Below are 14,803 nucleotides of genomic sequence, written 5' to 3' on the forward strand. Positions count from 1 at the left end.
TTAGCAAGAAAAGAATGGTTTTATTTTCTCCAAGTATGAAATAGATTGCTTGCTGAAATGGCCCAATGAGGATAAGGCTGAGGGAGACTGGGAGGGAAGAAGAGTTTTTGCATTTGCTAATTGGTGTGTGACGTAACCCCTCTACCCTGCATCTTCACTGACTAGCGATGCAAAAATTTTGACTTTTTATCTCTTTTGAAATCTATACAGAAACTAGCTATGGCACACTGTTGACATGCGGGATGAAATGCAAGCTTGCAAAGACACCATAACACTAATTCAATAGTCATTTCTGTACTTGCAAAACAATTTTTGAAAACATTAGCTAATTAATTAGCTCAATAATTGTTTTATCCCTGTAGGTGTATGTATGCAAGGACTAGTTCTTTTTATTTTTCCTTTAAATCTCCCTTGAGGCATTTAAAGACACAAGAGATTTTGTCTCAGTGGGAATGTTGTGGTACATTACATTTGCTGTAAATAAGTGGTATTTTTAGAAAGCAATGAGTTCCGCTGGATTTATACTGAAGAGGGAAAAAAAAAATCACACAGCTAAATGAAAGACTCCTAAAATCAGACTGAAAATCACAGAAAGTCTAGAAAGTAGACATTCTTCATTTGGGTTTCTGACGGGTTTAGTGGCAAATAGATCCAATTTCAGAGGAAAGCATGGATGTGCTGTACATCTCAAGACAGAAGCATTCCACTGCTTGGCATTTATACCAAGACAACTACTGTCTTTTCAAAGCTCGATAATAAAAGCCATTCCTCCATTAACAGGTTGAGCAATATCAATTTACCCAGAGTGGGAAATCAAGCAAAAACTGCCTTCCTCTCAGAGCAATCAAAGGCAAGGTGAAAGAAATAGGTAATTGTACCAGACCTCCCAGTAGGATATTTTTGCCTGATTAAATGACATTTGCAATGAAGCACAGCTTCTAACTGGAGACTATTCCCTAGTGTGGGTCTAACTACACAGACACCAACTTTTTCCTTGACCACCAAATCTTATCATTGGTAGACACAGTAGTAGGATTCAGGATACTGGCGGTATTTACCACTCTGTGCCAATGCTTAGACTTACAGGAATATGCCAGACACTCACTGTCTTCAAATTCAAAATAACTTCAACAGAATCCACCTCATAAACTTTAGTGACAGTTAAATCAGGGAATATCCATAATGCATGTAACACCACTGAGACACATATCTATTGCATTCACATTGTTAATTGTTCAATAATTTTCATAACTGTTGCCGTGGAGATGATCATAATTTCAGTGGTTGCAATGGTTTTGAGATACCAAGTGAGTCTCCGTGGGACTTATTGTGGCTGAAACAAAAATTTTGAAGTTCAGGCACGTGCTGGGATCTCTTATGGGTACCAGTGCATGTCCTGGCAGCCCCGCTTCCCATCCAGCTCCCTGCTTGTGGCCTGGGAAAACAGTCAAGGACAGCCAAAAGGCTTGGGACTCTGCACTCCATGGAAGACCTGGAAGAAGCTCCAGGCTCATAGCTTCAGATCAGCTTAGCTCTGGCTGTCGCGGTCACTTGGGGAGTGAATTATCGGACAGAACATCTTTTTCTCTGCCTCTCTTCCTGTGTGTATAGCTGACTTTCCAATAAAAATAAATAAATAATGTCAAAATAATCTTGAAATTCATGCAATTTTTCTTAAGACACATTTTATATGATCATTTGAAAGCTCCCTTGTATACACACATTTCAAAACTTTATTACATCAGGGCCATCCTGACTGTCTACCTGCTTCCTAATCTCTCCTCTACTTATAAGGATTAGGACCCACATATAAGACCTAATTTTACCTTAATCACCACTAGCCCCAATTACAGTCACATATTAAAAGTTAGAGCCAGTCTATGAATTTTGATGGAACATCATTTGGCCCGTAACTACTCAATAGGTACCTCGTAAGTGTTATTTCTGCTTTATTTTATTTATTTTTATTATTAATTACATTGCATTATGTGACACAGTTTTATAGGTACTGGGATTCTCCCCTCCTAACTCTCCAGACCCTCCCCCCATGGTGGATTCCTCCCCCTTGTTACATAATCACAGTTCAAGTTCAGTTGAGAGTCTTTCATTGCAAGCATATACCAAACACAGAGTCCAGCATCTTACTGTCTAGATAAGTTTAACGGCTTGTTGGGGAGACCATCTCTGGTCTGAAGGTAGAGCCGGCAGAGTATCATCCCAATCAATTAAATGCCCCAACATAACATCAGCAACAATTTAAAACGTTATGGAATTAATTGACATAGTATTGAGTAACCAACAAGCTAAAAAAAAAAATGCAAGTTCTTAACCACATCCTGTGACTACTTAATTTACATTTCAATTTTAGTTTATATACAACCGGGTTCTCTACATCTTAAAATGGCTATAGATTACTGTTCAGCTGTCTCGTGTCTATTTTCATTAAAATATTTAGCATTTTATAGTGTTGAAGCATAATTTTGCTGAACCTGGCTTTTATTTGGATAGTCTAGACTGGTTTATAACTCTAACAAGACATGTGTCAACAGTTTAGGTGCAGAAGAGTTTTAGGAGGGGAAATCCTCAATACCCTAGTGAGGAGTAACTAATCTTTGTGTCCCACCTAGTAAGGTATCTGCTTTATTTTAAATTCTCCTGCCACCTTTGTCCATTTCCCAGCCTTTAATTTCTTCTACATTGCTCAAGTCTTGATCCTTTTGGTAAACTTTTTGTATTGATTCTTCCATTGTGTCAAGGCATTCTTCTTACCATGCCCACAGATTGGTTTTCTTCACATCTTCCTAACAGGAGAGCAACAAAACCTAACTAGCTGTTAAAAATCTAATGGGAGGGCCCGGCGGCGTGGCCTAGTGGTTAAAGTCCTCTCCATGAACACACCAGGATCCCATATGGGCACTGGTTCTAATCCCAGCAGCCCTGCTTCCAATCCAGCTTCCTGCTTGTGGCCTGGGAAAGCAGTCAAGGACAGCCCAAAGCCTTGGGACCCTGCACCCGCGTGGGAGAGCCAGAAGAAGTTCCTGGTTTGTTTTTGCTCTGGCCATTGCATCCTCTTGGTTAGTAAATCAACAGATGGAAGATCTTCCTCTCTGTCTTTCCTCCTCTCTGTGTATCTGTGTTTCCAACAAAAAGAAATAAATCTTTAAAAGAAAATCTAATGAGCAATTTCTACAATGCTTTCAAAGGCGGTCTCTGCAATAGTGTGTATTTTGCTTAGCATGGATTATTATCATCATTGTACAGGTCAGAACATAGGTATCTGAAGATGTACTATAATTTTCAAATTTGCATTAGAACTCGAGCTGCTATGTAGGTTCCCATAGGTTCCCATTTGTTAATTTTTCTAACAACCTATATTGGATTCTTCCAACCTCTGCAGTTTTCCAATTGCAGAAACAGCAAAAAGCAGCAAGTGATTACTTGGCCAGAATGAATTGATTCTGTTGCAAATGATAAATTGTAAAACTCATAAATATTAACTATGATTTTTATATGGTGTTTAATATTTTATAAATCGTGTCCATGTGCAAATATTATTTTCTCCATAGGTAAAAATGCTTAAAGTAGCATTCCTTCTTTGAACAGGTGAAAAAAGTGAGTCTTAGAGTTGTCAAGTGATTTGATAAATATCAGACATTTGGCAGAGAATAAATCAAAAGAGGATTCAAATCCAAACTTCGTACTTCCAAAGCCCACCTGCTTCTCATACCTTATGGTCCTTACTTGGTCTTGGCTAACCCTGAAACTTGGCAGCACTCTTAATGTTAAGGAAAAGGAAATTTTTAGTTGCAGTGTCATGCCCTAAATTTACCTGCATGCTAATGTAAGTATTTATCATGAGCTGAGAACTGAGGAAGATGATCAAAACACGAGCTTCAAAAAATAAAGGATCAGGTAACTGAATAAGGGGGGAGGGGTGAATGCAGGTAAGGGTCAGGGCAGGACAAGACAGTGTGGAAGAAGGGAGAGGACAATGCAAAAAAAAAAAAATGAGAAGAGAAATTAAGTGATAGATTTGAAGAGTCCCCTGGTATTGCTCAATGCTAATGTGGCTAACAGTTGTTCTTCTTCTTAGGGAATGGCCCTTTCTTATTTCTATTTGCAGTTTTGTGATGTCAAATGTAAGTATTTCTGCTGTGAGTTTTGCCTTTTCATACTTCCTAGCTATTTGTTTCTTTTTCAGTAAGTTCTTGTGATTCATTAATTGATCATCCATAAGAGATGGTTTGATAGCTAATAAGCACCTGAGATTATAAATGTCCCTTTCAACACTTGTTTTTGTTACATTTCAAAAAAGAAAGAAGAAAAATCAAATGATAACATAGAAGACAGCAGCAAGAGACAATGAGACAGGGTGAAATCAAATGAGTGTATTAGGAGAAAAAAGCAACAACAGACATTATCCCAAAGCCCGCAGGTGCCAGTAATTTGAACAAACGTATAACAATTAACAGAATTAACACAGCCTTAAATAGCTTGGCTCACCAGATGTGGACTCCTATCAGGGTTCTATAAAATGTGAAGCTATTACAGATTAAGCCATTAATCATCTGTTCAGAGACTATCTCTGGCTACAAAACCCCATTCAGTTTTAAATGGCTAATCATCACATAGGGATGTGGAATGTAATATGCACAGTGATGTTCAACCCAATCCCTTTTTCTTTAAATATGGGTTCCCTTCTCCAAAGCTCTTGTTTTCCTTTTTTTTCCCCATTAGAGATGGCAGACAAGAAGGATGAGATGGGCGAGTCTGTCCCAGAAACCCCATACAGCACTACAGCTTCCCCATAACCAAATGCAGATACCGACTCTCTAGAGAAGAAACCGTACATTGAGGGGAAAGCAGAATGCTGTGAAAAGAATCAAATCAAACAAAGCAAAATCCAACCCCAAGGGGGTTATTTGTGATGGCCTAGAGTAAACTCTGGCCCAGGGGGCATTCTGGTGGAGCCTGTTGTAAATTAGGTTTGGCTTAACTTTCCTGCATAACATGGCTTCATTCAATAATAACAGCTCAAGGCAAGGACAGGGGGAGGGGAAAATGTACATCCTGAAGGGGTAGGATACTGAGAACTGACATGGGATGAAAAGGTAGTGTTTTTCTGTAGAAACCTTAAGATCCAAAGAGACTTCTCCCTGGCCCGGTGTTGACACCAACGGACCACACGGTCCATCATGGCTCCTCAATCTCCCATAGTAATAAATGCAGTAGAAAGACATAACAGACTAAATTCAATCCTCAGGGAATTAAGGCCTGTAATAAACAATTCCAATCTGATAAATCTCCTTCCACTGCTGAAAATGACTCAGTGCCTCCCTACTACCTAAAGTCCACATGTGGGGTATAAAACAAAGCCTTTTGTAAATTTGTCCCTAACATTTCCAAAACTCCTAATTTTTTAATTATATATTTTGAAGCCAGTAAACTGTCTGTGCGATCCTCTCTCACACAGTGATGTGCCCTTCCACATTGTCCCATCATCTTGCAGCACCATTTTCCTCTTCATCCCAGACCCCTTCTAAGCATATTCAGGTCTCATCCTGAACATGCTCCCCGCCATGGAGCCTTCCCCGAAGCTTAGGAAATGTTAAATCCTTTTCCAGAGTGACACCTCAACAACTAAGTGGGCCTTATTTTGTGTATTAACCGTCTTTACTGAAACTATGTTTGCATCTCTCTCCTCCAGTAAGTATTAAGTCTATAAAGCAAGAAGTATTTCTGATTCATCTCTGCATCTTAACACATCCATGGCCAATTGTAGCTTTCCAGTCTTTGTCTATGGAATGAGTATTTGTGCTCCACCCAAGACTCCATGGTGAAATCCTAGTCCCGATGTGATGGTATTGGGGCAGAAGGGGGTGGGGTGCCTTGGGATGTAATAAGGTCGTGAGTGTGGAATCTTCATGTATTATGAGATTTGTGCCCTTAAAAAAAACTACAGGGAGCTCCCTGGCACTCTTTTTATTATGATTGATAGGAGAGGGATTCAAGAAGATAGCAGTGCACAACTTAGAAGAGGCCTTCATGAGAACAGCTTCCAGTAATAAGAGAAATGCATCCATTGTTTATAGAGCACCTGTTCTACAGTGTTTGGTGGTAGCACCCTCAACTACAACATGGTTGATCGCCAACTCCAGTAGTTTTGGAACTCCTGGAAGTTAGCTCATCCATCAACATATTACTTCCAGGTACTTATTGAGTCATTGTGTTTTAAGTCAGGGATTGTTCTAGATACTGGGAATCACTGTGACTAGATAAGCCCTTTCTCTTCACGGTGCTCACATTTAAATACATGGAGACTGACAGCACCAAATCAACGACTGAAACCAACCAACAATGTAACAAATGAATGAATATGAACTATATTACACAATCCTTAATAGTAACTATTATAGCAAAACTCCATTGTATAGTGTCATTTGGTTTAAGCTCATCATTGCTGTTGCCTGTAAGAAGAATGCTACAGAGTCCTTAGCATTCTGTGATACGTGCTAGGAAGCTCAGACTTCAATCCAGTGGGTTATTCCAGGATATACTTACAGGATAAAGTTTGAATTCCCAACCAGGTTTCCTGGTATTAAACTCAACTCAGTATTATTTTCATCGCACTATGGCATTTATCTCAAAGCCTTTTCAGCCCTGTTCTTTCCAGACAAGGTTTCAATTCATTCTCACACAGTGTATCTCTCAAATCAGCTAACTGGGGAATTCTTGGAAGATTCAACTACTGCCAAGTCATCCCAGGAGAGTCAAGTGGCTAGTAATGCCTGAGAGCATTTATCTAAAGAGTATATTTATTTATTTAACACGTGGCTTCACTCAATAAATATTTATTGAGAAAGTATTGGGTACTAAGAACTATTCTGGGAGCTGAGGATTCAATAATAACAAAAGTAAACTGGACGTTAAGATATGAAAACATAAAGAGGAACCTAAATAGTTGACTGAGAGCTGTTTCAGTGTCTGGGAATCCCATACTGGTAATGAACATGTGCTGGGAGCCACATAATATGATGACAACTGAGACACTCTTGGTCATGGCATGGTTAAACTGCCATCAAGCTAAGAGATGCTTGCACAGGTAAAATTCATTTTGACTCAATATAGGAGTCAGAACATAGCTTTTTAGGAATAAACAACTGTAGTTCCAAGATAAAACCTTTTGGTGCCACACATGAAGAAGTATCAGTGATGTGGAACAGAAATCTGCTAGTGTCTTTTTCATGTCTCAAGTTGAAGAAAATGATGCATAACAGCATCCTAGTCAGTTAAGAGCAACTTGGAGTTAGAGATGCCAAGAAAAGATGGAAGAAAAGTCAAGCAAAAAGAAAGGAAGAAGGGATCATGAAAATATGAAGAGATGGCTCTAAGGTTAAATTGCTGAGGTGCACTAGTGGAATTGGCAAGGAGCTCAACCCCAACACAGCTCCTAGGAAAGCAGAGGAGAAGGGAACAAGTCCTTGGTCCCTGCACCCATGTGGGAGACCCAGAAAAAGGTTCTGGTTCCTGACATCTGCCTGGCTCAACTCTGGCCACTGCAGTCACTTGGGAGAGAGCAGCTGACGGAAGATTCTCTCTCTCTCTCTCTCTTTCTTCCTCTCTTCCACTTCTCTATGTATTCCCCTCTTTTTTCTTTTGTCTTTCAGATAAATAAAATAAATCTTAAAAAATGAAAGTGACCTTACGTTAGTGAGAACCAAGACAAGTCATGCATAATAACAGAATAGAAAATGATAATTTCACTCATATATAGTAAATCATAATCACATATCATTAAAATTATAATAGAGAGCATCCTTAATCATTGGTTTGACAAAGATACTAGCAAAGTTTTACAAAAAAAAATTAAAAAAAAGAACTCAAGCAAATGGGCAACCTTTAAGTTCCTTAGGCTATCAAGCTATATAAGGGATTTCAAAGAGTGCATGGAAGTATGCAATTCAAAGCACAAACATTTTCTTTGATTTGAACGATTTTCTTTGATTTGTGATAGCTAATATATGTTGAGGATATAAAATCATTTTTATTTGCTGAATGAAATTTATAGTTTTAGATTTATTATTTATACCTTTGGTCTAGATTCCTGTTTAATAGTGAAGAATTTGTACTTATTGAACTCAACTGAACTCAATTATATTGAATATGTTCTCTATATAGATAAAAACGTAGTTTAAAAAGTTTATTTTTATGCAACCAAGTTTTGATAGCCACTTCAGCTTTTTTATAACAAGCATTTTCCATGAACTTGCGAAGACTTCAAGCAAATGAAAATCAGAGGTGGTGATGGGAGTCAGTGAAGTTCTCATTTTGCCCACCATATCCCCAGTGTTTCAGACTTTCCTCTTTCTAATTTGGTCTGCATTTAAATAAAGATTCGTGATACCATTTAAGAGACAGCTCTTTTATTTTCTATGACTATTTACAGTTGTTTCTACTACTGACATTGTTTTTCAGACTTGCTTTTAATTTTAAGGGATTAACTGGCACTTATCTAAATCATATTTGAAATGTTGAGAGACTGAAGAAGATTCAGAGAAACCTCTCCAATCTGCTAATTGATTCCCTCAAATACCCAAACAGCAAGGCCAAGGGCAAGCTGAAGCCAGGGGCCAGAAGCTGACCTGGGTGTAGCAGGTTGGCAACAGAGACACAGCTACCTGAACTAACACTCTCATGGCACAAATCCTCAGCACTGGAACTGCGAGTACACTGGACTTGAACATATCCACTATGACAAGCCAAGTGAGTATTCCAACCAAGTTCTTAACTGTTAACTCAAATTCCTGCCCCAAGTGATGCTTTTGATGGACATTTTCTGATCTTTCCTTGGGTGATCTAAGTGTGAATGTGTGTTATTGTAAGTGTATGTATGTGATTTTGCTTAGTTTAGATTCTCATTGGCGAAGTCTTCAGAGAAATCTTCCTTTTATATTGAGTCTTATTTCAAAATGTCCAGAAGTATCCTTCTAGATTAACAGATTTAAAAAAAAAATGTATATTTGAAAAGTTACTCCATCACCTAAAAACATGTAATCGGGAAAGGGTTCAAAATAATTGTGGGCACAAAAAGACAGTGATTAAGGCCACCCCGAAGTCTAATCCAACAGAAATTCCACACTCAAGGTCATCACACTTCAAAACTGGATAAGCACCCATGGTAAGCAATGCCTCTTCACCTCTTTGGCAATGGGGATGGTACAGCTTTTTACTGCTGATAGTACAATGGCAACCACACATTGTTTAACAGTGCTTAGGAGGTTTTCTGGACTCATTAGACATTTACAACTTTATTTTACTCAGCTGGGAGTAAATTCTAGGGAAGAGATGCTCTCTACTGACCATGTCCTTCCAACAGAATCCATGAAGCCAACTCAAGTGCAGGAAAGAGCCAACAGAGAAGCAGAACTCTGAATTTGTCCTTCTGACTAAAAACAGTAGGAAGCAGCATGAAACAACACAGTTGAATATTCCCTATTCTGTCATGTCTTTGCTTCCAATCCTGCCTCTCACTTCACACACAGTTTATGGCAACACAGCCCATCTGAAATGGCACTTCTGCTCTCAAATTGACTTTCATCTAAAATGTATCTGTTTCCTCTCTTCAATCAGAGCATTCAGTCTGTGGCACGGAATACATGGTGCTTGATGCTAGAATTATCCAATTTCTGAGCTCATCTCTCTTCCTACATTATAAGGTTTCTGAACATAGATACCATGGCTTACAAAGAGCTACCTTTGATGACAGCACAAAATAAAATTGTACTCCATGATTATTTAACAAACCAATCCATCCAACAAATACTTTCTTTGCAGACCTACTATGAGCCTAACATAACATACAGCTGCTTTCCTAACGTGGTTCATGATCCAGTGACAGACAGAAAAGAATGCATGTGTAAAGCCATCTCATATATAACTGATGTTTCACTAATCTCAAATAACTATAATAAGAATAAAACATGTGCCCTGGGAGAAAGCTCCAAAGATGTCACAAGGAATTTTTATCTGCAAGAAGGACTACTGCTAGCTTCTCCCAGGAATCCCCCTTGGGAAATATAGATATCTTAGGCAATCAAGCTTAGCTTGGATTAAGCAAAACTTACAGTGTATTTCTCCATTGACACTCTGTTCTGAAAGAAATCTACTAAATCAAGTCTGATTCTTTTTGCCTCAACAATTGACCTTAGAGGTTGAACTTACACTTGACTCAAGCTCCTTTTGCTCTCAGACAGAGGTTTCAACACATCAGCTATCACAGTAACAAATGAGTAATGGCAAAATCTCACCACTTTCTCACAGCTATAGACTTCAAGGAAGGAAAAAAAAAGGAAAGAAAGAAAAACAAACTTCTGAGCTCTATGTTACATTCTGGAAATTTTCCTTCATCAGAAATAATGATAGTCGTAGGAAACTGGGCTTGGCAAAGGTAAAATACCACATATGTTATATATAAGACAAGACACACACCTACAAATTGAACCATTTTTAGCTAGAACTTCCATACTTGCTCAAATTCAATATACATCATCGAGATTTATACATTTCAAAGTCTTCGCATCAGTGTTATTATAGTCAATTTTTAAATCACGACTGCCTGTGGGATAAAGTCTTCATTACTTAAGTGAGCAACGCAATCACGGAGTTCTCAAGTGGTAAACCCAACCATCCTAAACCAGCAGCAAAATGAAGGACATCTGCTTCCAAGACCAAAGTCTTTTCTGCTATCACCTATGCCTCACAGATCAGAGAGAAGATATAGCCATTATTCTAAGCACCTCATTAAGTCTTAAACCACCCCAACGGAAGAATAAATGGAGTTGTATGAACTTTACCTCTTTAAGGCAGCCCATGAAGTTGTTGCTAACGGGTGAGCCAGGCAAGTCAGCAGTGCTGGGGCTTCCTCCCACATAGAAGAAGTCATCTGAGCCCAGCATGGTGTAGTCCTCTTGAGTGTAGCCCGTCGTGGTGAGAATGCCATCCACGGAGATTGTCACCTGGTGCAGACACATAGGGACAAAAAAAATTCCCAGCAATGACCTTACAATCCTATCAAAACTCAGCGGTTTCCCCTGCTTGTGATGTCACTTTCATTAAGATTTTTCTTGAGGAATTCTTTCTAATTTGGTTTGATTTTGATATGTACAACCAAGTTCCATTTTCTGGTCTGCCTCCCTATACCCCAGGTCTCCAGTATCCCCCTGTAGACTCATAAGAAGATTTGTTCAGATGACCAAGCTGAACACCTTGTTCTAGCCATTGCATTCTTCACTTAGTCAGGCTAGAAAATGGAACCATCCTCAGACGATATCATTTGTCTCAGCTCATTGCTAAAATGATCATTAGATGGTTGTTATTTATGGTGGTAATGAGACACAGCAAAGGAGACACTTGATGATGGGGTTAGTTAGGGGTTGGTCTTTGGTTATTGAGGGTTTATTCCTTTTTTTCTTTTCTTTTTTCTTTCTTTTTTAGCTCACACCACAATGACAAACATGCATTCAGGAAGGGAAGGGCAGGATTCCCTGCTGTGATGTTATGGATGACACATGCCACGGATTCCCCAGGACACCCATCCCAGCCCTCCCTTGATGGTCATCACCACCACCAAGAAAAGAAGGATTCAAATCAAAAAGGCAATTTTGACAAGAAAAAAAATGAGGCATGATAATAATAATAATAATAATAATAATAATAATAATAATGCCTACAGGGAAGAAATAGCACCCATACGCCCAATATCCGTGAAAAGGATAGGGAGCAGAAAGCACCTTAAAGCGTGCACACACCATCTACTGACACACCCATGCGGAAATTAAGTGGAGCTAAAAGGAAGGCAGAAAGGAAAAAAAGTAGGGCTATAGGACAGGGTGAGGAGAAGGAACAGAAATAATTAAAATCCACTTCACACGGTCATGCACTGAACAAACTGAAGAACAAGATGGAAATGGAAAAAAAACAAAAAACCCTCACAACTCACATATTCTTTTCCCTACCTATCGCCTCCCTCACTAAACAAAAATAAAAAAGGTGGAAAAAAAAAAGAAAAGAAAAAGTCCAAACCCAACCCCAATCTACACGAAGGATGAAACGAGAACAAAGGAGATTTAGAGGAGGGGGAAAATGAAGACGGAATGAGGTTGATGGTAGGCAGGTTGTTAGTCATGGAGGGGTCAACACTGAAATACGAAGGCAGTGGGGAATCCACGAGACAGGAACATGCCATGCAGCGTCGGGATGGAGCACAGCTGGACCAGCTCCCTCTTGGCCATGGTGGGGGAGCAAAGTAAAAGACGGGGAAGGAAGAGAGGAAAGAGGGCTCTTTCCTTCCCAGATCACCTGTGGCAGCTGTGGCCACAGCTAAATGAAAAGAGAAAGGGATTTAGGAGCAGGAAGGAGAGAAAAGAAAGCCGAAGAGGGAGGGATAGAGAAAGACAAAGAGAAGAAATTCTCACTATATATCTGTCGTCTCGCAGTCTTTTGGGTTGGAACTAAGACAACCAAGCAAAACAAAGTTAACTGAATGGAAAAACTTCTTTTAAAAGTATTTCTGGAAAAAAATTGTTTAGGGAAAAAAAATTCAAAACTGAAGAAAAGGAAACTGTCCCCAACAAACTTGGCATAAAATATCATTTTCATGATGGGTGTATCCCCTTCTTTTTTTTTTTTCTGTTTTTGTTTTTATTTTAAAGCGAAAATAAAAGCTTGCAGTTAATTTAACAAAAATGGAAAAAGAAGAAGAGATAAGTCTAAAAGAGGATAAAAGGAGGATTTGGGGAGGAAAAGGGTGGCAACACACGGCAAACCCAAAAAAAGAGACAATAAGAATGATATCTACCAGACAATGTAGTTTGTTTACCATAGCGTGTCCGATGCCTGAGTGCTTTGCGGAGAAGGGGGAAGAAAGGAAATTAAAAATTGTGAACAGAACGATTGTTAATTAAAAAAACTAAAAACAAAGATGAGTCGTTAGGGTGTTAGTACATTAGTTGGTTAGTAAAAATGACACATTGCATGAATGATCTTGTGTTAGTTTTTCAAAAAAAAGGCACCCAACACAGAAAGAGAAGGTGGGAAGACAATGAGAGCAGGACTCTATGGAAAACCTTGACACCCTGGGTGCAGCCAGGGAAGGGTCTGCAGTCCACCATGCCCTTGTAATGCCCCGTTGCTTCGAAACACTGCTCCAATTAGACCTCACCCCACCCCAGGCAGAATTAATATCATACTTACTTCCCAAGGGCTCTTCAGAATAGCACTGTCCATGTTCCCTTCCCACCCTCTTAATACACACACATCCCACCTGCTCTGCAAGAAAAGGACCCCACTGGTTAGCAATCCACATGAAGATCAACAGAGAGACACCAATATGTTGGGTTTTTATTTCACTTCTGATTCTGACTGCATGGATGGATGATCATAATCTTCTAGAAAGAAAAGAGCTTAGCACATTTAGAGATCAAAGCTAGCAAAGGGAATGTGTGTCCTATGCTCCAGGTTTCCATTTAAAGATCCTAGGCCCACCTGATTTTTGTGAATGTCTGCAAGTGGGGCTGGTAGGAAATGCTCTGCTTTTACTGCTGTGTTAACAGAATGCACCCAAGAAGTCTTCTCTGTTATCTTATGAAGTTACTGGTTTTTGGTTTTGTATTTGTGTCTGTTTTACCAGAATGCTTTAGGGCTAAATCTCCCTGTCCCTGTTCGTACACAATGCCTTCGAAGGTTTCAAACACTTTCTTAGGTGGAGAGTACGGAGGAAGAACAAAATTAAACATGATGTGTGGAGACCAACAATTTGTTTCCTTGTTGGCCTTTTTAGGTGCTACACTGTCAAAATACTCAAACCTAGGAGACTAGAAGGTTCCGTGACCTTAGATTTGCATGATTGGTTCAGCAAAAGTAGCATAATTAGGACAGCAGCCTGAGAAAGGTAATTGACAACCATTTCTTTCACACACACTGCATTAACATCTCACCACTGGGATCAGCCTAACGCCTGCAAGGTTTGGAAGAGACAGTCCACATTCGTTTCTTCAATGGAAAGTCCCAATAAAGACTGAGCCTTGGCCCTGACTTGGCTTAAAGGCAGAGCCTAAAGTTAATAATCATGAAGGAAGTAAGGAAAAATGTCCCTGCAGAGTAATGAAACTCCAGGAAACTCCAGGTAAACTTTCTGCAGATAATGTTTGGCCACAGACACCAGTCAACCTCACTAACAAAAGTGGAGGAGGCTGCCAAAAGTCAAAAATATTAAAATATGTATGTTAAAATTCAACATTAAAACTGTATATAAAATATCTGTGAAGCAATTTAAAATTTAATTGAAATATGAAATGGCTCCCCCACCCCTTCCAATGTATGTCAGAAAACTCACAAAATAATGTTAGACATCGTTTTTAATGGGAAAATGATCATCTTAGATTATTTAGCATTTAAAGAAGTATATTTAAATACTCAACTCATATTTTCAGAGATTTCTCTCTCTTTCAACAAATTAAGTTTGGATGGAAAAATTCAGCTAGGATCTCCACGTGGTTCTGTTTTATGTGCACTTTCCCCACCTTAGATTAAAACATCTTCTGCCCAAACCCAGTTGCCCTTGAGCCTCTGCAGCTGTTCCCAGCAGTGAGAGCTCTGCTTGGCTGCATTCTGGCACCAAAGACACTCAGTCACCTTTGAGAGAGGATGTGCAGCCGTAAATCATGTGCACGTCACAGCTCTCGTAGCACCCAGGCCACGGATGAGCTCATAATCCTTCTGGAGCAGAAGGTGCTTTGCATATTTA

General features: G+C 39.3%; 1 protein-coding gene across 6 annotated transcripts in view; it reads right to left on the bottom strand.

Annotated features, from left to right (window-relative positions):
* The window catches only part of NRXN3 (neurexin 3), a 1,255,286-nt gene that overhangs the window by 905,424 nt on the left and 335,059 nt on the right, over positions 1 to 14,803 (bottom strand). For 5 of the 6 annotated variants that reach the window (XM_040975217.1, XM_040975215.1, XM_040975219.1 and 2 more), the window contains one exon: positions 10,854 to 11,015. In XM_040975217.1, coding sequence (XP_040831151.1) covers positions 10,854 to 11,015 — 162 coding nt within the window. Of the gene's footprint in view, positions 1 to 10,853; positions 11,016 to 14,803 lie in introns of those variants that run through there. The other variant, XM_040975220.1, reaches the window with a different exon arrangement.

The sequence above is a fragment of the Ochotona curzoniae genome, unplaced genomic scaffold, assembly GCF_017591425.1.
Source record: "Ochotona curzoniae isolate NIBS_2020 unplaced genomic scaffold, NIBS_Ocur_1.0 contig_2688, whole genome shotgun sequence".
Lineage (NCBI taxonomy): Eukaryota > Metazoa > Chordata > Mammalia > Lagomorpha > Ochotonidae > Ochotona > Ochotona curzoniae.